The following is a 23650-nucleotide window of genomic DNA, read 5'->3' on the forward strand; positions in this document are numbered from 1 at the left end:
GATTTCCAGCATCCGCAGTAGCTTTTAGCTTTTTGTTTTTATCTCTCTATCTACTCTGTCCGGACCCCTCATGATTTTGAAAACTTCTATCAAGTCTCCTCTCAGCCTTCTCCTCGCCAAAAAAAACAGTCCCAACCTCCCCAATCTTTTCTCATAACTGAAGTGTCTCATTCCTGGAACCATTCTCATAAACCTCTTCTGCACTCTCTCCAATGTGTTCACATCCTTCCTATTGCGTGGCACCCAGAACTATACACAATGCACCAGCTGAACAAGGACAGAACATGTCTACTTCTCTTTAGCTCTGAAGAAGTCATACAGACTTGAAACATTAACTCTGTTTCTCTCTGCACAGATGCTGCCAGACCTGCTGAGTTTTTCCAGCATTTTCTGTTTTTATTTCAGATTTCCAGGATGCGCAGTGTTTTGCTTTTATCTACATGTTCGTTTAATTTTTCTTCAGCGCTCATCAATCTCTGACCTTCTATTTTGCTCCCCCCCCTACAGTATAAAATCCATCACATTTCTACCTCTCTTGTTCCTCTCTCCACAGATAAATGCAAAATACTGCGGATGCTGGAAATCTAGAACAAAGTCAAAAATAGCTGGAAAAACTCAGCTGGTCTGGCAGCATCTGCGGAGAGGAGCACAGTTAACGTTTGGAGTCCGTATGACCCTTCATCAGAACAATGATGAATCAGTTTTGAGGAAGGGTCATACGAACTCGAAACGTCAACTGTATCCCTCTCCGCAGATGCTGCCAGACCTGCTGAGTTTTTCCAGCATTTTCTGCTTTTATTTCAGGTTTCCAGCATCCGCAATATTTGTCCCTCGGCCACGCCCCCTTTGCCACCCACCCAATCACGGCTCTCTTCTCTAATTATGGTCACCGCCCCTTCGATGTGATTGGCACCTGCCTAACGCCCCGTCCAGTCTGATTGACAGTGGGCCCGCCCCGCGCCGCCCCGCCCCGCCCCGCGCCGCCCCGCCCCGCCCCCTGCACAATGCGGACCGGGTAGAGGGAAGATTTGGGGGGGCCAGGAGCCGGCGGAAAGTGGGAGCGGAGGAGGCGGCGGCCTGAGCAGAGAATTCTTATCCGGACAGACATCACATTCGAGGCGAGGGCGAGCCCCAAGCCGGGTTATACCGGCGGAAAATGACGACCAAGACGTGAGGCTGCGGAATAAATTAAACTCCGAGACCAACCCCTTGCTCAACCCCATCCCTGATGGCGAATGTGAAAGTGGCCGTGAGGGTCCGACCTCTGAGCAAGAGGTGAGAGGAAGGGCGATAGAGGGAATAACGAAAATAGAGAGGGGGGGTGAGGGTGAGGGGGAGGAGGGGACAGAGAAGGGCGTGAGTGGCAGGGAAGGGAGAGTGTGTGTGTGGAGGGGACATTTGTCAAATACTGATTCAGACGTGGATAGCAGTTGGTGGGTGGGTGGTACCTCACTGGGGGGGGGGGGGGAATAGAACTGTTAAAAATGTTGAGTTGTGAAGTTGGGACTGTGCGCTTCTCAGATCTGTCAAAGTGCTGCGCTGTACCGAGTTATGGAGATAGATCTCTGCGATTTATTTGTCTTCTCTTTAGGGTTAGTCTTCAGAGTTAACCCATCTCATTCAGATTGGATTTGGTCTCTGACTGGTGGCAGATTCTAATGAACTAGCTTTCTATCGTATGAGATTGTATATTCAGATTATTTAGCTAGAATATAATTTTAGTTTGTTGTTAGGAACGGAAGTTGGGTGGGGGGGGGGGTGGTGGTGGTCGTTGAGTGGCGAGGGAGGACAGAACAGAGATCATCGGCAATGGCTGTCTTTTTAAAAATAAGTATGCTTCCAAATTTGGTTACGACATACATCTGGTTGGCATCTGTCCTGATAATTTAGAGAGGAGCGTATAAATTCTGGCGAGAGCTTGGCAAAGACATAACTTAGTGTCTATCCGCTAAACACTGCATGGTGTTTTCGTGTACTGTATGTATTGTGTCGAGATCCCTGGAGGAAACACCACTAACGCCGATATGTGGTTTCCTTAAACTTCGATCAGCAACAAACTGTACACTTATCACTTTAGATGATTTTAGTTTTATTTGTATAAAGTTGATTTAAGAAAGACAAAGCAAAGTTTATGCAATATTTTAACCATGAATTGTTTAAATTAGAATTCCAGCTAAGTATATTTTGGTAATATTTAACATAAGTTTTTCCAGCATTTTCTGTTTTTATTTAACAAATGTTTTGTGCTCAGACTTCCCCTAGAGTTTGGTACAGTATAAGCTGTTTGTTATAACTAAATGCTGCATGATTCTGTGATTGAACTGGATGGAGGTCAGTGGAGATTGCTGTTCAGAGGTACTGCAGAGAGGTGGCTCAGTGCAGGGTCTGTTTTATCCTGAAATAGCAATCTGATTTTAAAGGAGGCAGCTTGACATATACTTGTCTAGTTGTAAAAGTGTCAAAATTCCTGTTTGTTAATTTTGGCAGAAACAAAACTGAATAAGAGTGATATTCTTCTACCACCATCTCCTTTAAGATGCTCCTTAAAACCTACCTTTTTGACCAAGCTTTTTGTCACCTGTCCTTGTATCTCCTCCTTTGGCTTGGTGCCACTTGTTCTAATTGCATGCAGGTGAAGAGCCTTGGGTTGTTTTACTACATTAAAAGCATTAAAAGTTGTTTGCTCTCTAATTTGTGATTTTACTCAAATTAGCAAAACCTTCAGGAACCCTGCCCATGTTCTTCTGACATTGCTCTTTGTGTTATTGTGGATTTACTTCTAACTGACCATTTAAATATCCTGTGTAAACACCACTTAAAAAATTAGAAGTGCCAAATGATTATTATATTGCTACCATGGATGACAGTAAAAGAATCAGCACATCACCTTCCGGTGTGCTTCAAGTACTTCAAACACTTGTTTAAAATAATCCAGTGTATGTTTTCTGTCAACCAGAGAAATAGAATACTGTAGATGCTGAAAATCTGAAATAAAAACAGAAGATGCTGGAAATACTCAAGTCAGGCAGCATCTGTGGAGAGAGAAAAACTGAGTTAACATTCCTAGTTGATCATCTTTCAGTCCTGATGAAAGATCATTAAACTGAAATACTTAACTGTATTTGAGTATTTTATTTCAGACCTAATCAGAGTTTGGTTTGTTTGGAAAGCAACAAGATCTGCAAAAAATATTAAAAAATGGAGTGATGAAAAATTTACCAATGGCAGTCTAGCCTTGTTACAAATTGTGCTGAAAATTATATTTTGTATATTGTTATGGAGTTCATTTACGATGCCCTTAATGCAGAGGATAAATTGTAAATGTTTATTCATAGATGTAAATCGTTTTCTGTACTAATTTAACATATCAAATTTATATATAGAACTGTCATAAAATAACAATTAAGTTGAAATATTAAAATGTACTTAAAATTTTCTATACACTAATTCTACCTGGAGCTTTAAGTTCTCCTTTCCTCAAACAGTGGGAGAACCCCATATCATTAGTTCCAGACTTGATTGTTCCAATCTTCTCCTGGGCCAGAATTTTGTGTTCTGAGGCTGGGCGCTCGACCGACCCGAACGCACCTAAAATTGCGTGAAAAGGCGAGTGTCCCGACGTCATCGTGCACACGTGCAATATTGAGGTCAGCACGCATGTGCGGGAGTTGGAGCAGCGCCCGCTGACAATTAACGGGCGAATTAAGGCCAGTAAAAAGCCAATTGTCCGTGACTTTGCGTTGCCTGTCCGATTTTTAGCTCGTCGCAGGGGCAAAACGGGTGGGTGGAATTCACATTTTTATCATTTCCTTATCCACGGGTGGGATAAAAGGCCCCTGGAGCAGTAGCACTTTCTCTGTCATTGCCAGTCCTTTGCTGTGTGAGTACAGAGTTGTCCCAGAGTTTCTTGGCATCGCGTTTGATTGTCAAACCTGCCTTCCAGCATCTCAGGTCCTCATCTTCCCTGGAAGGTTCCTCTGAGTATTGCAGCATAGCGCCCCTTCATTTTCAAGGCACTGCTCCTCTGCATCCCATCTAATGGGGATAGCGTATTCCGCCAGTGGAACCTCCTCTGAAGAGGGAGAGGAGGCCAAGTGGGCATGGGCAGCATCCCAGGGACAGACCTTTGAGAGGAGAGGCAGGGGCTCAGATGGTACAGGGCCAGCAGGGAGGCCAAGGCAGGAGGGCACACTGAAGGTGCCACTACCCAGCATCTAGAGTGTTCAGGCAGCGCTCCTGGGTGACCAGGGCTAGACCTTGAAGAGGTGGCTGATGGCCCCACTCCATCACCCAAGAACTGAGGCCGAGGAGAGATACAACAGGAGACATGCCTCCACAAGGGTGGTGGTGGAGAGGACCATCGGGTTGCTGAAGATGCACTTCAGATGCCTGGCCCGGTCAGGGGGAACATGGCAGTATCCTCCAGAACATAGTTCTCGCATGCTGCGCCCTGCACAACCTGGCTCTGGCAAGGTGAGACCCACTGGAGGCTGAGGAAAGTGAGGCAGCTCCACGGGCCATGGAGGATGACTCGTGATGGCTCAGAGGAAGAGCCTGGGGAGGCACAAGGTGAGGACCTCGAGGCAGAGGACAGGAACCCTCATGGAGGCAGGGACACCAGGGATGCTTTGATCCAGCGAATCTTCTGCTAGGCATCCAAGGCATCTATGCTTCGTCAAACCAATGGCACTGTCTCCTTTGCTAACAATCAATAAATGAGAACCCAACACATTACTCCAGCACCACACAATGCCATACTTTTACAAGCTACATTTGGCACCCCTTCATACCATCCAGACAACGCAGCCCATTTAAGTAAAATAAATGTTTGTGGTACCTAACATGAACAAACAAAGTGTCCATCCCTAACACAAGAGTCAAAAAAAAATGCAAAAAATGTCACCCGTGACATTCCCCTGCTGTACTCGAGGTGCCTTCAACTTGTGTTTGCAGGTGCTGTGCATCCTGGTGTTCCCTCCACCCCCTGCCCCTCGCTGACAGTGGCGTTGGAGGCAGTCTGCTGACTCTGCTGTCCTGGTGGCCCTGATGACCTTGGCGGTCGACTTCTGGCCACCGGAGCCTGAGGGTGCATCCCGTAGCTGGGCTCTCTGCCATCGTGGCATCATCAGATGCAGCAGCCACTGGCAGAGGAGCGGAGGAGCTGGTGCCCTCGTCCAGGGCGCCCTGAGAGAAGCCCACAGGGACAACAGGCAGCTCGTCTGCCAGCGTGAGGTGCATTAGCACCTCCCTGCTCACCATTGATGGACGGGGACCTAGCAGGGAGACTAGGTGCCTCATCCATCTCTCACACTGGCAGTGACCTCCTGTGGTCACTGCCTGTCTGAGGGCTTGCAGGTCCGAGTGCAACCCTAGGAACCCCTGAGTTTACTCCTGAAGCTGCCTCTCCATGAGAGTTGCCAGTCTCAATGGAGGAGGCTGTGCGCTCGGTGTTAAGGGTCAATACAGAATTCATGCTCTGCATGGACTCCTCCATGAAGGAGACCATGGCATGCAGACCCTCATGGATCTCCTTCAATTTTCCTTGTGCATCCCACTGGACATCCAGCATCTGTTGCCTGATGGACGACTGCAGAGGCTTGTCATCTGCCTCAGACGCAGCATGGTCCTGGTCTCCAGCTGTGCTTCCACTGTCGGCTCCCTGGGATCTTTCTGCCTCTGCCAGCTCCTCAATTGAGTGTGATGTGCCTTCACCACTGTGCATTAACCGCAGAGCCAAATACATAATGCCCACCGACGTGCAAGTATCTGTGCTGGTGCCTGGTTCAGAGACAATGTGACAGTGGTGCAGGTGTGCTGTTTTTCCTGGAGCTCGGTGGGGGGTCCTCAGGGTTGCCAGTGGCTCCTGTGGATGGCACATCTGTGGGAGGAAGGCAAAATATCAATATATTCAATCATCATTGTACACCTAGCATGCATAGTGACAGAGGAGGTAGTGGAGACGTGCTGCATGGTGCCATCTGCATTGGAGCTTCAATGGGCGCTCTGGCTACGACAGTTCACTTTCTGATGAGAGGAGCCTGTTATGTTTCCTGTACCCACCGCACACGCATCTGTCACCTGCACTCTTACCTTTATCTGAGACCCAAGCCTCACTGCGACCGGAGCGCGCTGGCCGGTGGCATTCAAGCTCTAGCGCATTGCTCTTGTGCTTAGTGATGATGCACAGATTTGGCACTCCTCCACTCATTCTGCTGCACTCCGCGGCGTTATGACTCCTCTTCTCCTGACGGAAAAATATATGCTCATTATTGCTCCGTCTCCCTGATAGTCCTTTCCTGGTTCCCAACCACCTTCCCACCTGGACATTGGGCTGGCCATGTCACTGTGGCACATCTCACCCTGCAAAGCACTGAGGCCAGTCGTGCTGACATCCCAGCCTTGGCAGGGCAGGCTTAAGTGCCAGTTAGCATACACATTCTTAGACCCCTGAACGTTCTGGGCAATGGGCACCTGACTAAAGTTCTCCACACAGGTCCATGCCATTTCTGCACTTACCCTTGCTGACTACAGGAGATCATTGAATCTTTTGTGGCACTGAAACCACGTGCGGTGCACCACCACGTGCCCGCTGACCTGGGTGGCGACCTCTGTCCAGGCCTTCTCACTCAGATGGGGCAGCCTTCTCTTGCCATCCCTGGGCATTAAGATATGCTGCCTGGCACTGACCTCCTCCACCCGCACTCCCAGGCACTCATCTGAGAAAAGAGGGGGCAGAGTGCCTACCCAACTTGCCCTCCCACCTTCCACGGCCTCCAGGTGCAGAGGCCTTGACTGTACACCAGGATACTTCTTGAGTAGCTTCCAGACATCTTCCTCAGCCTGCCCCACAACTCCTGGCAGCCTTCAGGGAGCTGCCTCTTCCATTTTTGAACACCCCACCGGGCCCGATGCATTCCCACCCCTGTGCATGGAACACACATCCGGCGGTCGTGTTTCACGCCGACCGGGCCTTAATTGGCCACCCAGCGTAAGATCGCGTTCATAGCGCAATCATGGCTGGGACCGGGTTTTACATTCGCTTTCAGCCACGCCGAGCTCTGGCGCACTTCAAGGGTAAAATTCAGGCCCTGGTTCTAGTGCTTTGAGCAATCTTTCAGTTACTTTCTTATTATTACCTTATTGGTATGTCTGATTAGGCTTCTGCGAAGCACTTTGGGATGTTAAAGACATTACAGAAATAAAGTTGTTGTTAAAAAGGTCACTTACGGTAATGGTAAAGTTAAAAAGATGGAATTGCTTCGAAGACCATTTGCATTGCTCAGTGACTTCTGCAAGTGCTTTTGGAGGGAGCTCTATCTTAGTGACCAAAATTATGTTTACAATGAGAAGCGCTGGCCATGTGTTTATTTGGCCAGTGAGGTGGTTTTGGACTTGCTCGTACCTTGCACATCATAGTTACAGTTGCAGTTAGAAAACAATTGTACAAACCAAGCTGTCATTATGTTGTCTTGACTGCTGCAGAACCTGTTGTACAAACAAGGTGGTTTCCACAGCACCCAGGACGTGGAGTTGTACAGGTACTGCAGAAATGCTTCCTGAACTCTTGGGTACTTTTCATACTAGTTTACATCACAGGAGTAAATGACTTTGTCTTGTATTTTAGCTTTCAGTATAATGCTAGGTTGGATGTCTCTTTACTGAATTAGCCTCCAATGTAAATATAGGCGATTGTAATATAAAGGCTTTTCTTAACTTTTTTCTACTGATTTTTACTCTCCATTCCCAGGTTCTAATGGGCCTAGAAATTAACACACCAGTTGATCATGTAAAAACCTCTTATTTTGGCTCCCAATTGGCAGAAGACAGACTTGGATTTTTATAGTGCCTTCACAACTTCAGGACATCCCAAAGCAATTTAGAATCAATGGAGAGTTGGGGGACTTGCATTTTTATAGCACTTTTCAAATACTTTTTGAAGAGCAGTCCCTGTTATGATGTAGGAAGCATGGCAACCAATATGCACACAGCAAGCACCCCCTCCATCCGGCCAGTGTGCTCACAGCAAGCACCCCCTCCATCCGGCCAGTGTGCTCACAGCAAGCACCTCTTCAATCCGGCCAGTGTGCTCACAGCAAGCACCCCCTCCATCCGGCCAGTGTGCTCACAGCAAGCACCCCCTCCATCCGGCCAGTGTGCACACAGCAAGCACCCCCTCCATCCGGCCAGTGTGCTCACAGCAAGCACCCCCTCCATCCGGCCAGTGTGCTCACAGCAAGCACCCCCTCCATCCGGCCAGTGTGCTCACAGCAAGCACCCCCTCCATCCGGCCAGTGTGCTCACAGCAAGCACCCCCTCCATCCGGCCAGTGTGCTCACAGCAAGCACCCCCTCCATCCGGCCAGTGTGCTCACAGCAAGCACCCCCTCCATCCGGCCAGTGTGCTCACAGCAAGCACCCCCTCCAGCCGGCCAGTGTGCTCACAGCAAGCACCCCCTCCATCCGGCCAGTGTGCTCACAGCAAGCACCCCCTCCATCCGGCCAGTGTGCTCACAGCAAGCACCTCTTCAATCCGGCCAGTGTGCTCACAGCAAGCAGCCCCTCCATCCGGCCAGTGTGCTCACAGCAAGCACCCCCTCCATCCGGCCAGTGTGGTCACAGCAAGCACCTCTTCAATCCGGCCAGTGTGCTCACAGCAAGCACCTCTTCAATCCGGCCAGTGTGCGCACAGCAAGCACCCCCCATCCGGCCAGTGTGCTCACAGCAAGCACCTCTTCAATCCGGCCAGTGTGCTCACAGCAAGCACCTCTTCAATCCGGCCAGTGTGCGCACAGCAAGCACCCCCCATCCGGCCAGTGTGCTCACAGCAAGCACCTCTTCAATCCGGCCAGTGTGCTCACAGCAAGCACCTCTTCAATCCGGCCAGTGTGCTCACAGCAAGCACCTCTTCAATCCGGCCAGTGTGCACACAGCAAGCATCCCATCCATCCGGCCAGTGTGGTCACAGCAAGCACCTCTTCAATCCGGCCAGTGTGGTCACAGCAAGCACCTCTTCAATCCGGCCAGTGTGCTCACAGCAAGCACCTCTTCAATCCGGCCAGTGTGCTCACAGCAAGCACCTCTTCAATCCGGCCAGTGTGCACACAGCAAGCACCTCTTCAATCCGGCCAGTGTGCGCACAGCAAGCACCTCTTCAATCCGGCCAGTGTGCACACAGCAAGCATCCCATCCATCCGGCCAGTGTGGTCACAGCAAGCACCTCTTCAATCCGGCCAGTGTGCGCACAGCAAGCACCTCTTCAATCCGGCCAGTGTGCACACAGCAAGCACCTCTTCAATCCGGCCAGTGTGCTCACAGCAAGCACCTCTTCAATCCGGCCAGCGTGCTCACAGCAAGCACCTCTTCAATCCGGCCAGTTTGCGCACAGGCAAGCAGCCCCTCCAGCCGGCCAGTGTGCGCACAGCAAGCAGCCCCTCCAGCCGGCCAGTGTGCGCACAGCAAGCAGCCCCTCCAGCCGGCCAGTGTGCGCACAGCAAGCAGTCCCTCCAGCCGGCCAGTGTGCGCACAGCAAGCAGCCCCTCCAGCCGGCCAGTGTGCTCACAGCAAGCACCCCCTCCAGCCGGCCAGTGTGCGCACAGTAAGCAGCCCCTCCAGCCGGCCAGTGTGCGCACAGCAAGCAGCCCCTCCAGCCGGCCAGTGTGCGCACAGCAAGCAGCCCCTCCAGCCGGCCAGTGTGCGCACAGCAAGCAGCTCCTCCAGCCGGCCAGTGTGCGCACAGCAAGCAGCCCCTCCAGCCGGCCAGTGTGCGCACAGCAAGCAGCCCCTCCAGCTGGCCAGTGTGCGCACAGCAAGCAGCGCCCCTCCAGCCGGCCAGTGTGCGCACAGCAAGCAGCGCCCCTCCAGCCGGCCAGTGTGCGCACAGCAAGCAGCGCCCCTCCAGCCGGCCAGTGTGCGCACAGCAAGCAGCGCCCCTCCAGCCGGCCAGTGTGCGCACAGCAAGCAGCCCCTCCAGCCGGCCAGTGTGCGCACAGCAAGCAGCTCCTCCAGCCGGCCAAGGTGAAAATGACCAGAGCATCTGTTTTTGTGATGTTGGTTGAGAGATAAATATTGACTAGGTCACTGGGGATAGCTCCCCTGCTCTTCTTGGAAACCCACAGGACTGTTTTTTACATCCAGGGTAGGCAGATGGTACCTTGGTTTGAGGTTTCATCTGAAAGATGGCAAACCTTTGACACTGCAGCACTCCCTCAACCCTGATTTTTTCTTTTTGTTCAGGTCCTGGAGTGGGATTTGAACCTGGAACCTTGCGACTCAAGATGCAAGAGCAGGGTGACCAAATATCCCATAATTCAAGGGATTGTTCGTTTTTTTTTCTGTTTGCCCTGTGTCCTGTCCCAGGGAAAGATTATATGCCTTTTGTTCCATATTTTTAAGGTACCGCTGTGGGAGAGTGCTGGGATCTCCTGTTACTGTTGCCTTTGCCATTTTGGTTTCCTTTTGACCATGTCCACTAGGCTCTCACCATCAGCCACTGGGGGGAGAAAGTGTGTTGAGCGGGACTGCAAGTAGCAGCGGATAGTGGCACTGAAACTTGGAGGGAGTCCTTCCTGTGAAATGCCATGCAGCAGACCCATGTAGATGCCATGACTGCCTAAGGTAAGTTTTGCATTTGAGCTGCTATCATAGCACCACCACCATCACACCCCCTCTTTTCCCCTCACCTGCCACATCACCACTCTCATGTGTGGTCCAAATATCACTTTTTTTTTTCTCAACAGTTGGTCACCCTGGGCAGGAGTGCTACCGACTGAGTCATGGCCGATGCTAGAAGTGTAGTCACTGTTGTAATGTAGGAAATGATTAATCTAGGAATCATTGAGCTGGTTGATGCATTGAATCATTACAATGCATTTAACAGTGCACCAGATAAGCTACGTATTCCGACATCAGAATTCAAGCTCAATGAAAGATCACTTAGATAGTCAAGTGAGTTGACCATCTTCACAATACATTTGACATACAGGATGTTGAGTTAACAGCACTGAGTCTATCAATGCCCTTAAACAGATTATTTGAATGATCCTAAAAGTGCTGTGCAGGTTTACATTGCAGACTCACTATGAAAAGAGGAAAGAAGGAATTTGAATTTATGTAAGTACTTTTCATGATCTCATGATGTTCCAATGTGCTTTACAGTCAATGAAGTACTTTTTGAATTGCGGCCACTTTTGGAATGTAAGAAATAGGGCAGGCAATGTGCTGACAGCAATGCCTCCCAAACAGCCGTGTGACAATGGCCTGATTATTTATTTTACTGGTGTTAATTGAGGCAAAGCTGGGGCAAAGTATTGCCCAGTGCTGGAAGAACCGCTCTGCTTTAGATAGTGTGATGGGATCTTGTAAGTTTGCATGAGACAATCTTTGCATCAAACAGCATAAGAGGAGACCAGCTCATTGTGTTGGCTGTCTGATAGAGCCAGAGCTCAGTGTGTTAAGCCAAAAATAACTTTTGAAGTGTAGTCACTGCTGTAACGTAGGACATGTGGCAGCCAAATTGCCCAAATGAAACTCCCACAAAAGAGCATTGTGATAATGACCAGATAATCTCTATTAGTGCTATTGATTGGGAGATAAATACTGGACACCAGGGGAACTTCCATGCTCTTCTTCAAAATAGTGCCATGGGATAGTTTTGTATCCACCTGAGGGGGCAGATGCATGCGAGTGTCAGCTTAGATTTTTGTGCTTTAGTCCAGTATGAGAATTTTTCTACAATCTTGAGACTGGTGGCATCAACAGTTATGTCTGGCGCTTCATAGTGTGTACCTGGTGCTGGTTGAAACATAACTTCGGGCGACATTGATTTAGAGACCAATGTTTTTGGCAGTACTTGAAAATTTGTTTGCCATATTCTGGATGTCTTCCTTGTTGTGGGCAGCTCGTGCATAGCCAACTGCATACAGAAGCTTTTAGATTACTGCCACTGATTTTGGTGGGGGTGCACACTCTGGAGAGACTGAAGAGCTTCCCTCAACAGAAACTAATATGATGCCTGCAGGCATGTTTCTGTCAGCTGAGAGATTGAAGAGTTAGGGAGCCACGCTTTATCCTTGCTTTATGTTGTTGGTTGCCAAAGGCATCAGACATCTTACCATAGACACAAACACATTCAACCATGCCATCGTGCAGTAGGTGTGGGATTTTGGCAAATTTGTTTGGACGTCCTAGATTGGATAGCAAGTGCCAAAGACCAGATTGACTCTCACTGCCAAAAGCTTTGGGTAGATCAATGAACAACATATATGTTGCTCATGGCACGTTTCTTGGTGTCTTGCTGCAGACACCATTATCGGCTGTCCCACGGTTAGCCCTAAACCCATATTGATTCCAGGAGGAAATCATCTCCGAGACTGTCTAGTAGGCTGTTTAATAGGATCCTTTTAAGGATCTTTCTTGCAATTGAGAGAAGACTTATTCCTTGGTAGTTGGCGCATACAATTTTGGATCCTTTACGCTTCCAGATGTTGACTATGTTGGCATCCCTGAGGTCCTATGGTTTGTCAACCAGTTTTGTATTATTACACTTCCAGGAAGGCAAATATAACCTATTGACCCAGAGGAGAGAGTGTTACAGCCTAGTCACAGGTAACACCTCTGCTGTTGTTTGCTATCATTAAGCGTCTGTATGATGGCTTTCATACTGGTTGCAAATGGAGACTTTAGAAACCAGAAAACTTGAAGCTAAAAACCTGGTACAAAGACCCTCATTAGAGATGGCTTTGTCTTTCAGAGAATGAAAGAAAGAAAGGTGCCATATGCATAGGGCTGTGTTGAACGCTGTGAGAGCTAATAGTTATGGGATAGGAAACTGACCTGTCTTTCAGTTGCCATCCTTCTCATGGCATATCTGCTTGCTGCCTTGAGCAGATGTTGTGGCAGAGATCAGGAGTGTACCCTTGTTGAAGTAAGATGCACAATAGTGCACTGGAAAACATCTGTTAATTTCATGCTGCTGGTACTTGTCAAGCTGAAAATTAAAGTGAAACAAAGGAAACTATTTTTTCAAATTTAAGTTGCGATTAAGAATAAATCCATAATACAACCCAACTATTGTAGGATGCTTAACCCACTCTTTAGAAGTTGCAATATTCTTCACATTTATTGCCATCAGACAAATTTATAACTGCAGTGAATTTGGTCGTATTGTGTTGGAAAAATACTTTTCTTGGCCATCCATCTTATGTCTCCATTTGCTCCTGGGAAACAAAATACTGTGGAGTTCAAAATTCAAGAAAAAGCAGTGAACAAACTGGCTTCTCAAATTGTTGAGTTCACTTATTAAATTATTTTTTGTTTGATTTGGTTGCTTGAAGTGTCAGTTGGTTAACTTCAATAACTGTCATGGTAGAAAGTCATCTTTCCTCATTCTCCTTGTTTGCCGTTCTATCACTGGAGATTACACTAAGCAGTTGAATCTCTGTCTTTTGGCATAATGCAGGTATGCCTCAGCTTTCTACTTTGGTCAAAAGGACATTGGAAGCCCAGTCAAGAGGATCCAGCATTTCTGGTTCCTTTGTTTGCACTTCTCCCTAGTGTGATTTGAGTTTGGGCTCGCTGTAGGGGTTTTTGAATTTGTTCTTGTTGGTTTTGATCTGCTGTTCCATGGGCATCTAGTTATTTGTTTCATTGTAACTAGGGTGTTGTTCAAAAGAGGACAAAATATTTGATGGGTTTAAATTAATCTTTAAAGACTAATATTTTGGTGATAGATTTTAATCAGTGTTTATTTAATGAAATGATATATGGTTACTAATACCTTACCTTAGAAAAAGCTCCCAAGGTACTTCACAGAGGCATAAATCAGACAGAAATGGACACTGAACCAAAAGAGGAGGAAGAGAGAGAGAGAGATTAGGAGGGGTGACTAAAACAATGGCCCAAGAGGAAAGTTTTAAGGACGGCCTTAAAGAAGAAGTAGAATGTTTGAGAGGAAATTCCAGAGTTTTAAACTCAGGTGACCGAAAGCAGAGCTGCCAATGCTGGAGCGTAGGCAAAAGGAAGGGCAAGGCAGAGCATCAGAATTCAAAGAATGGAGAATTCTGGGAGGCTTGTAGGACTGGAGAAGGTTGCAGATATGGAGAGGTGAGGACATGAAGGGATTTAAGCATGAGGATAAAAATGTTAAATTGGTGACACTAGGGTACCAGGAGCAAGCTCAAGAGTGATAGCTGAGCAGATCCTATTGCAGGATAGGATGCAGGCAGCAGTTTTGGATGAGCTCAAATTTACAGAAAGTGGAGGACAGAAGGCCAGACTAAGAGAGCATTGGAATAGTCAAGTCCAGAGGTGGTAAAGGCATGGGCTTGATGGGCTTGGCAGGGATAGGAGGTGGACTTTGTGATAGGGAGCATATGGGTTTGGAAGACACTCAATTGATGTTGATTATCTAACGTCCTAAAACTGGCATTTATCACTGTTCAAATTCTTAGGATAACACATCAGTTGACATAAACCATCTGAATTATAATGAATGTTTCATACCTTTAGTGTCAGCTTGGTTTAATGTTAGCACTTATCATTCAGGACAAGAGCACATAATCTGTTCATTGTCAGAGATGTCACCTTTCAGATGAAATGTTAAACAGAGGCCGTGTTTGTCCTCTTGTGGACAAAAAAATTGTTATAACTAAGCAAGATAGGCAGTGAAGGATAAAATAAGACTAATCTTTACACACACATTATTTAGAGAGACAAACCCAACCAACATAGTTTCGGTTTGCCACAATATATAGGAGCACGAGTGAATTGTCAGTTATTGGCCACCATCTGATACAGTTAACATCCAATTCGTATACAATGAACAAAGTTCCCATGGTACTATTTGAAGAAGAGCAGGGGAGCTCTTTCAGTGTCCAGGCCAACAATTATCCCTTAACTAACATCACTAAAACAGATAATCTGGACATTGCTTTTAGTGGGATTTTGCTGTGCAGAAATTGGCTGGCACATTTTTCTACAGACCCAACAGTGACTGCATTTCAAAAGCAATTCCTTTTAGGGAGAAGTGGTTTGGGATGTCCCGAGGATGTGAAAGGCACAATACAAATGCAGGTTTGTTCTTTTAACTGTTTTTAAAGCATCCCCATTTGAAAAGTACAGATATTTTTAAATTTAATAAAATGATTTCTCCCACTCCTTTTCTCTTGTAATCTAATTTTGCCAGGAGATGATATGGTTTCAAATGCAAGTGTCTTGCTATGACTAGCCAACAGCTTTGGGTTCTGTTTCTTCTCTCTGATCTGAATTTTCCTTTCCATGCAGTGACTGTGATAAATACAAGTAACCCCCAAACTAAGGTAGTCCTGAGACTTAAGGGACCTTTTGGTTAGGTGTTGAGTTGTAAACTAATTGAACACTCTAGGTGCCAACTGAAGGTAATTAAAGATTATTTGTGTTATTGTAGATTGTAGATGAAAACCATAATTATGTTATGAGCCACACATGTAAGAGCAATTTTAAAATGGGGTTTATTCTTGTATATTCACGGAAATGATAGCATTAATGGTTGTGAAACAAAAGTTATTGCATCCTTTCTAAATGGTTTTAGCAATCTGGTTATTGTACCAGAACAGTGCTTCAATCAGATGGATGGGAGGATGGGTGGATTACATTCATGTAACTTGATGTTATTTTTTTTGTGAAATTCATGTTTTGGGATAGTTTTTCAAGGCATGTTTGGGAAATTGTGCAATGCAATGGATTAAAAATATTTTGTTAGAATTGCTCAAGTACAAATGACAAAAAGGAAACCTAGCATGTTAGACTGAATTTTGAAATGCAATCTCGGCTTTATCCTTGTACATACAATGTATTTCCTGGCATCAAAACTGCCTTTGTAAGGTATATTTACTTATATCCATGTGTGTCTCCTTCAGAGAAAATGCGGAAGGATCAAGTATAATTGTGCATGTGGATGACAAGACAGCCAGCATCAGAAATATGAAGGTAAGAGTCCCTCTATTTGGAACTGTACTTCAAGTGGCAGGGTATTCTAATTCAGATAAATTGAGGATTTAGTCTGTAAATATTAAAATTCTCACCATTGTTCTATTGAATACAATTGTTTTGACAAAAGAGCCTTTCTGATTAGGAGTTTCATGCATGTAAACATAAGAAAAACATTTGCAGATCTTTTTTTGATATACTGGGCATAGTATCTTACAGTACAGAAGGAGGTCATTCACCCCATTGTGCCTGTGCTAGCTTTTTGAAAGAGTTGTCTAGTTTGTCCCATTTGAAAGAGTTATCTAATTAGTCCCATTTCTCTGCTCTTCCATTTGTAATTTTTCATGTAGAATTACTTTTTAATTTAGTATTATGAAAGATAATAAACTTTTTTGAGCAGTAAATAGTTTAGACAGTTTAGAGTGAAATTTATACTTTGTCCTTGAGGATTTCCATTGTTTAAAAATATCTGGAGAATTGTTCTCCATGTCTAATTCTGATATGACTAATTGTGATGCTTTCTTTCATAAGTATTGTTAGTGGCTGAGAGTAGTTAGGGTAAACAGGAAGCCTGAGCTCGGGAAAGAATTCTTGACATAGGAACTTTAACCCATTGAATGCTGAAAACTCTCAACAGCTTTGATATACGCTTTAGGGTGTGGCGTGGAAATCAGACCTTTAAATAATAATAGTATTTTATTCAAGAAACATGTTTGCAGCCTGAAGGCTGAATTGAAGTGTGACCTTCATTGAAAAATTCACATATAGATTTTAAAAAATTCAACAAGTTAACAGAGAAATCGTGAAAGTAATATGAAACGAAGAAATATTGAATTAACATCTATTAAAGTTACAAACCAATGCACCATTCCTACATTACAGACACTGAACTACATATAACCCTTATAATTTAAATACTTCATTGAGGACCCAAACCATGTAAGGAATAGATATCTTTCTGTCCTTCTACTTACAGGGTTAAAGTTAGTCGAACCTCTCATAAAGGCCCAGATTTTCGTTGCCCAGGCAAGTAGCACGAATCAGGAAATTTCATGGCTTGCCACAACTGCCTCGAGAGAAACCAATGGCGGGATCTTCGTTCCAGGGGCAGGGTGCGGGATGGAGTTGGGTCCAGCGCCCCGGATGCAGATTGGAGATGGCCACTGGGGCAGCTGAGGGCCGAGGCTGCCTGTTTAACAGGCCTGCCTCAAGTCTGGGGGACTTCATTCCAGTTAGTTGCTCATATTTTAGGCCCTCTAGCCCTCACCCCTCACAGCTGCTCATCGCTCCCCACCCACTTCCATGGCCCATCTATGCCAACCCATGCTCCCCATCCACTAGCGCCCCTTATAGCCCATGCCAACTTAATTACAACTCAGCCGACTCATGCTACTCACCCACCACCATAGCTCCTTATAGTTTCCTTTCTAACTTAATGCCTACTCATGCCAGCCCACCCACCATCCTTTACCCTTACATCCTCCATGCCAATTCACCCAGTATCCTCCAGAGCCATGTTGAGATGAAATAAAATAAAGTTCTAAGTATCTATTGTAGCCTTCACTATATTTAAAAAAATCTTGCATTCATGAAAGTCCATTCAAAACTTTAAAATCCCCTCAAGTACTTAATCCCTTATCAACAGACTTAAATTCATAACCCCACACCAAAGACAGCTACTCTTTAATAACCTCTTTGAGCTATCAATCAAACTGTGAACTTGGAACTCCCTGCAGTGATAATGGTATGTTATGGAAAGCAGCGAAGCATTAATAATGACATAATGATAGCCCTTGGTAATGCCAAAAACAGTTATTGTGACTGCTAAAACAGTTTTTTTTAACTTCTCACTGATGCAGGCAGGCTGTTTTTTTAAAGAGATGGGGTGTAAATAACTTCATAGCTTGACAGTTCGAGAGAACTTATTCACCCTTCAAGGGCATTTACATCTACTCTAACACTATGTAATTCCAACGCTCCGTGCTAAGGCCCTTGCTACAGCGAAAATGGGGTATGTTTGAACTTGGCACTGAGTTCAAATGGTCCTGCTGAGTTCAGGTTTCCTCCATGTGTGAGTCATGCCCTGGCCCCTTTCACCTATTGGTGAAAATTGGATCTATTAGAAATGGAGATCCTGCCATCACTTTGGCAGGTGCGTAGAGATTCCATGATCGAGCGAAAATCTGAGCCAAAATAAAGTCCATTTATAGTTTTATGCATTAGAATTAGAGGAAGGTTAAGAAAGACCTGGGGAATAGTTCTTAATTTCTTAATCCACGCCTTAAAAGCCAACCAAAGGACATTACAGAACATAAACAGGCCATTTAACTCAAGAGATTTGCGCCAAACCATTTTCTCCACATATATGGCAGTTGGTTTGATCCCACTCTCTTGCTCCCTTGCCTTACCCTTTTTAAAAAAAAAAGTTCTTATTCCAGCAAGTAACTAATTCCCTTTTTAAAGTAACTTATGATCTTTGAATCACTCTACATGAGAAACTGTTAACAAAAACAAGAGTGCATGGCATTAGAAGCAACCTGTTGGCTTGGATAGAGAATTGGTTCGGAGGTAAAGCACAGAATAAGAATAATGGATATGTACTCAAATTGGGATGGGATTAGTAATGTTTTACAACCTTTCACTATATTTATTAATGACTTCTGTGGGAATAGATAGTTTTATATCTAAGTTTGCTGACAGCACTAAGGTGGCACAGTAAGTGGTGTAGCTTGGAGCAGAAAGTTACAAAGGGACGTTGACAGATTAAGTGAGTGGGTAAAACTCTAGCAGATGGAGTTCAGTGTAAGAAAGTCGGAGGTCATCTGCTTCAGGTCCAAGAAGGATAGGTCAAATAGCGAGAAGATAAGGACTATGGATGATCAGAGAAATTGTGGTCCAAGTATAGAAATCACCAAAATCTAATGAGCAGGTACAAAAAAAACTTAAAAGATGAATGGAATATTGGTATTTATCTCAAGTGACCCAGAATACAAAGGTGTGGAAGTTATGTTACAACCACACAGAGCTCTGGAATACTGTATTGCACTGCACCCTAGTTATGACCTTCAAGGAAGTGAAGTGTAGATTCGTCAGAATGATACCAGGGTTGAAAGTATTTAATATGAAAATAGGTTGCATGCACTTGGCTTGTATTCCCTTGAATATAGGAGATTAAGGACTGATCTAATTGAGGTGTTCAAGGTGGTTAAAGGAGTTGATGAGGTAGCTAGAGAGAAACTATTTCCTTTTTGGGTGGTGGTTGGGGAGAGGTGGTGGTGGGGAGTCCAGAAATTCCTTAAAATTAGAGCTAAGCCATTCAGGGGTGATGTCAGGAAACACTCCCTGAAGGGTAATGGAAATCTGGAACACTCTCCTCAGAAATCTGTTGCAGCTGGGCGTCAATTGAAAGTATAAAACCGAGATTGATGGATTTTTCTTGAGCAGGGCATTAAGAGTTACAGAACCAAGGTGGGTAGATGGATTTAAGATACAAAAAGACTTGCGTATCTGTAGTGCCTTTCATGACAACCAGACATCTCAAAACAGTTACAGCAAATTAAGTTCTTTTGAACTGTAGTAAAGGTAGGAAGCACAGAGGCAATTTGCTGACAGCAAGCTCCCACAAATAGCAGTGTGATGATAAGTAATCTCTTTTTGTGAGGTTGGTTGAGGAATGAATATTGGCCAGGACACTGGCAATAACTCCCCTCCTCTTCTTCGAAATAGTGCTATGGGATCTTTTATGTCCACCTGAATGGGCAGATATTTAACACTTCATCCAAAAGACTGCACCTCCAACAATGCAGCACTCCCTCAGTACTGCATGGGAGTGTCAACCTTAATTTTTGTTCTTGATCCCAGGAGTGGAACTTGAACCTGGAACTTAGTGACTCAGAGGCAAGAGTGCTACCAACTGAGTTCCAACTGATACAGGTCAACCATGATCTAATTGAATGGCAGACCAGGCTTGAGAGGACGAATGGCTTCCTTCGTTTCTAAGTTTCTATCAGCAATGCTGTATGAAGAGAATTCCATATTCTAACCACGCTCTTTGCATAGGATTTTTTTCTTCTAACCGCCTCCCTTAATTTTCCCCGTCTTTTTACTATCTTGCCAATCAGTGAAATCACTGTCTCTCCATCTTTCAAAATTTGCAGATGACACAAAATTTGGAAATATTGTGAACTGTGAGGAGGGTAATATTAAATTTCAAATGGACAAAAACAGGTTTTACGTGGACAAGTGTGAAGTTGATTCATTTTTGTTGGAAGAATGTGGAGAGACAATATAAAATAAAAGGCATGATTCTAAAGGAATTGCAGAAGCTGGGGGTATATGCGCACAAATCATTGAACGTGGCAGGACAGGTTGAGAGAGCGGTTGATGAAGTGTATGAGTTCCTGGGCTTTATAAATATGGACATAGAACACAAAAGCCAGTAAGTTACAGTAAATCTGTATAAAACACTGATTTGGCCTCAACTGGAATATTGCATCCAGTTCTGGCTAACACACTTTAGGAAGGATGTGAAAGCATTAGAGAAGGTGCAGAAAAGATTCATGAGAATGGTTCCAGAGAAGAGGAACTTCAGTTACATAGATTAGAGGAGTTGGGACTGTTCTCCTTGGAGAATAGAATGTTGAGAGAGATTTAATAGAAGTATTCAAAATCATGAGGTGTCTGGACAGAGTAGATATAGAGAAACTGTCCCCATTGGTGGATTGAAAACGAGAGGGCACAGATTTAAAGTCATTAGCAAAAGAAGCAATGATAAAATGAGGAATATATTTTTTACAGAGGGAGTGGTTAGGATCTGGAATGCAATGCCTGAAAGTGTGGTGGAGCCAGATTCAAAATGGCACTTAAAGGGGAATGGGATCAGTATCTGAAAAGAAAAATACGCAGGGCATGTTCTGTAATAGAATTGTACATTACATCAATTACATTCAGATATGAAGCCAAAGATTCTGTTTGCCTTCAGTTGTCAGCATTATTTACTTGGGTAGTTCTTTCATTTCCATTTTTAGGAGTTACTGATATATTCTTGAATAAAGTTGTCCTGTGGGGGCAGTACTTGGCAATTTAAAAAAAATCCGAATGTTTAACAGCAGTGTGCCATGAAACAGATAAGTAATTTGTTGTCATTGTGGTAAGTGTGGAATTTCCCAGGTTTGTTGCCATGTCATTTGCCCTCACAAGGTCTTGAATGAATTTTCCATTGTAAGCCATGACTAGACTGCTGCCACTTTCTGACCCGCCTTAGGTGAGTAGAAATGGAAAAAGTTTTTTTTTCCCCTTTATCCTTTGATGGGATGTGGGCGTTGATGGCAAGGCCAGCATTTATTGCCCATTCCTAATTGCCGTTGAACTGAATGGCTTGCTAGCCCATTTCAGAGTTAAGAGTCAACCACATTACTCTGTGTTTGGGGTCACATACAGGCCAGACCAGGTAAGGATGGCAGATTTCCTTCCTGAAAGAGACATCAGTGAATTAGATGGGTTTTTACAACAATTGATAGATTCATGGTCGCCATTACCGAGACTAGCATTGTATTCCAGGTTGTTATTAATTGAATTTTAAATAGCACCAGCTGCTGTAGTGGAATTTGAACCCATGTCCCCAGGGCATTAGCCTGGGCCCCTGGATTACTAGATTACATCACCATCTCCCTCAAATGTTGAGTAAGAAGTGAAGCCAAGTTGGAAGATAGTTATTTATACTAGATAAAGAAGGAACGAGTGTAGCTTGACAGGTTTGTCTTTTAACCTACTTATGACTTGGCTACTTTCAGTGTAGCTTTTCAGCTTCTCCCTGCAGCCTACAATTGCAATACATATATCGAGAGTTGTTTTGAGGAATATATAGGGCAAAAAAGAAAGACTTGAATTTCACGAATTTGGGAGGTCCCAGAATACTTTACGGCCAAACATCGCAGCCAATTTGTGCACAACAAGCTCCCACGATGGCAGTTGAGATAATGACCAGATAATTTGTTGTTCAGTGATGTTGGTTGAGGATAACTATTGGCAAGGACACCAGAAAGAACTCCCCTGATTTTCTTTGAGAAATGTTATGACATCTTTTATGTGCACATGAGAGGACAAATGTGGTAATTATGGCTCTTGCATGATTATCAAATCAAATATTTCCCTCTGTATTAAAGTCTCCTGACCTGTAATAGAATGCAGAAAACAGAACTGTGTCGTAATAAAACATAAGTTCCCCTATTGGGCCCAATGTAGAGTGCTGTGTACTAGCTTAAAGATGAGGAATCCAACACTCAATTGTTACAGCGCAGAAGAAGGCCATTCGGTCCATTGTGTCTGCACCAGCTCTCCAAATGAACAATTCACCTGGTGCCATTCTCTTGCCATCTCCCTATAATCCTGAACATTCTTCCTTTTCACATAACAGTTTAATTCCCTTCTGAATACCTCGATTGAACCTGCCTCCACCACACTGTCAGACAGCGAATTCTAGATCCCAGCCACTTGCTGTGTGAAAAAGTTTTCCCTCATTGCTTTTGCTTCTTTTGCCAATTACTTTAAATCTGTGCCCCCTCGTTCTTGATCCTTTCATGAGTGGGAACAGTTTCCCCCTATCTACTCTGTCCAGAACTGGGAGCTGACGGACTTTTAAGATTGATGTATAGCACACACTTCAGTGCCTTCAGCCACAATACCCATTCACCTGGGAAAACTGATAGTAAGTACTTAAGGTTCTGATTTACCGTGTTGCTGTACACTCAACTGCACCTCATTGAAATAATTATGACAAAAGAATTGATCAGATTTTTCTTCCCCCAGTTTGCTAAAACTCTCTTTAGGAGGAAACATTTTGAGGAGTAGTTTGTCCTATAAAAACATATTGTACCTCTGCAAACTGTGTTCAGCTGTATTGTAAAGAATGATGCTTTTTGATTTCAGTAGTCTAGTGCTCAGCAGGAATAATTCCCCCTTTCTGGAGGGTTTGGTTGCTGATTGTATATCAGGGATTGTAAGATTCCTCAGTGGATCCAGGCGACAGTCTATGCTTATTAGGCAAATTTAGACATACAATCCTAACTACTGAACAAATTAGAAAGGAAATAAATGTCACGATGAAGAAAATCTACTAAAAAGTTCACCTTTAGAACTTTTTCAACTGCACATGGATTAATTCTATTAAATAATGAATAATGGAGTGATTGAAAGACCATAATCCGATAAAAGGCTCACCAGTTCGGCTGTCTTTTTAACTGCAGGATGATATAGCCATGGAATCACTCAAGGGTATTTAATTTATTTATATAGTGTATTTCCCAGAGTGGATTAAATGCTGTACTTTTGTCCAATCAAACTCAATGCATGAAGATTGTGAATTAATCCCTGCAGAGATAGCTGAATAAAAATAACGCAACCAATACTTGTTCAGGCCAATAACTTATTGATTAAAGAATCTCGGACATAACAATGTCATGTGCAGCTTGTCAGAGCTCCATCTCCCATATTGCCCCCATCTCCCATTATTCTTTTGTTTTATAAACTGCAGCTGCGTATGTAGCATATAACTTGCTACCTGTAATACACTTGACGTGTCAATCTAGTATAAATGCAGCATAATGTAATCTATTCCACGTTGTAAAGCTAATTGGGAATAATATGTATTTATTTCTTGAGTAATTTGTGGTTTTCAGTAAAATATGCAG

The 23650-nt window shown here is 44.6% G+C and overlaps 1 protein-coding gene across 2 annotated transcripts in view; it reads left to right on the forward strand.

Moving 5' to 3' along the window:
• Positions 1 to 997: 997 nt before the first annotated feature.
• stard9 (StAR-related lipid transfer (START) domain containing 9) overlaps positions 998 to 23650 on the forward strand; it is a 374404-nt gene continuing 351751 nt past the window's right edge. For both annotated transcript variants that reach the window (XM_078562913.1, XM_078562914.1), the window contains exons 1-2: positions 998 to 1275; positions 15893 to 15962. In XM_078562913.1, the coding sequence (XP_078419039.1) occupies positions 1229 to 1275; positions 15893 to 15962 (117 nt within the window). In that variant the 5' untranslated portion in view covers positions 998 to 1228. The remainder of the gene's footprint in view (positions 1276 to 15892; positions 15963 to 23650) is intronic.

This window comes from Cetorhinus maximus, chromosome 18, assembly GCF_964194155.1.
Source record: "Cetorhinus maximus chromosome 18, sCetMax3.hap1.1, whole genome shotgun sequence".
NCBI classification, from domain to species: domain Eukaryota; kingdom Metazoa; phylum Chordata; class Chondrichthyes; order Lamniformes; family Cetorhinidae; genus Cetorhinus; species Cetorhinus maximus.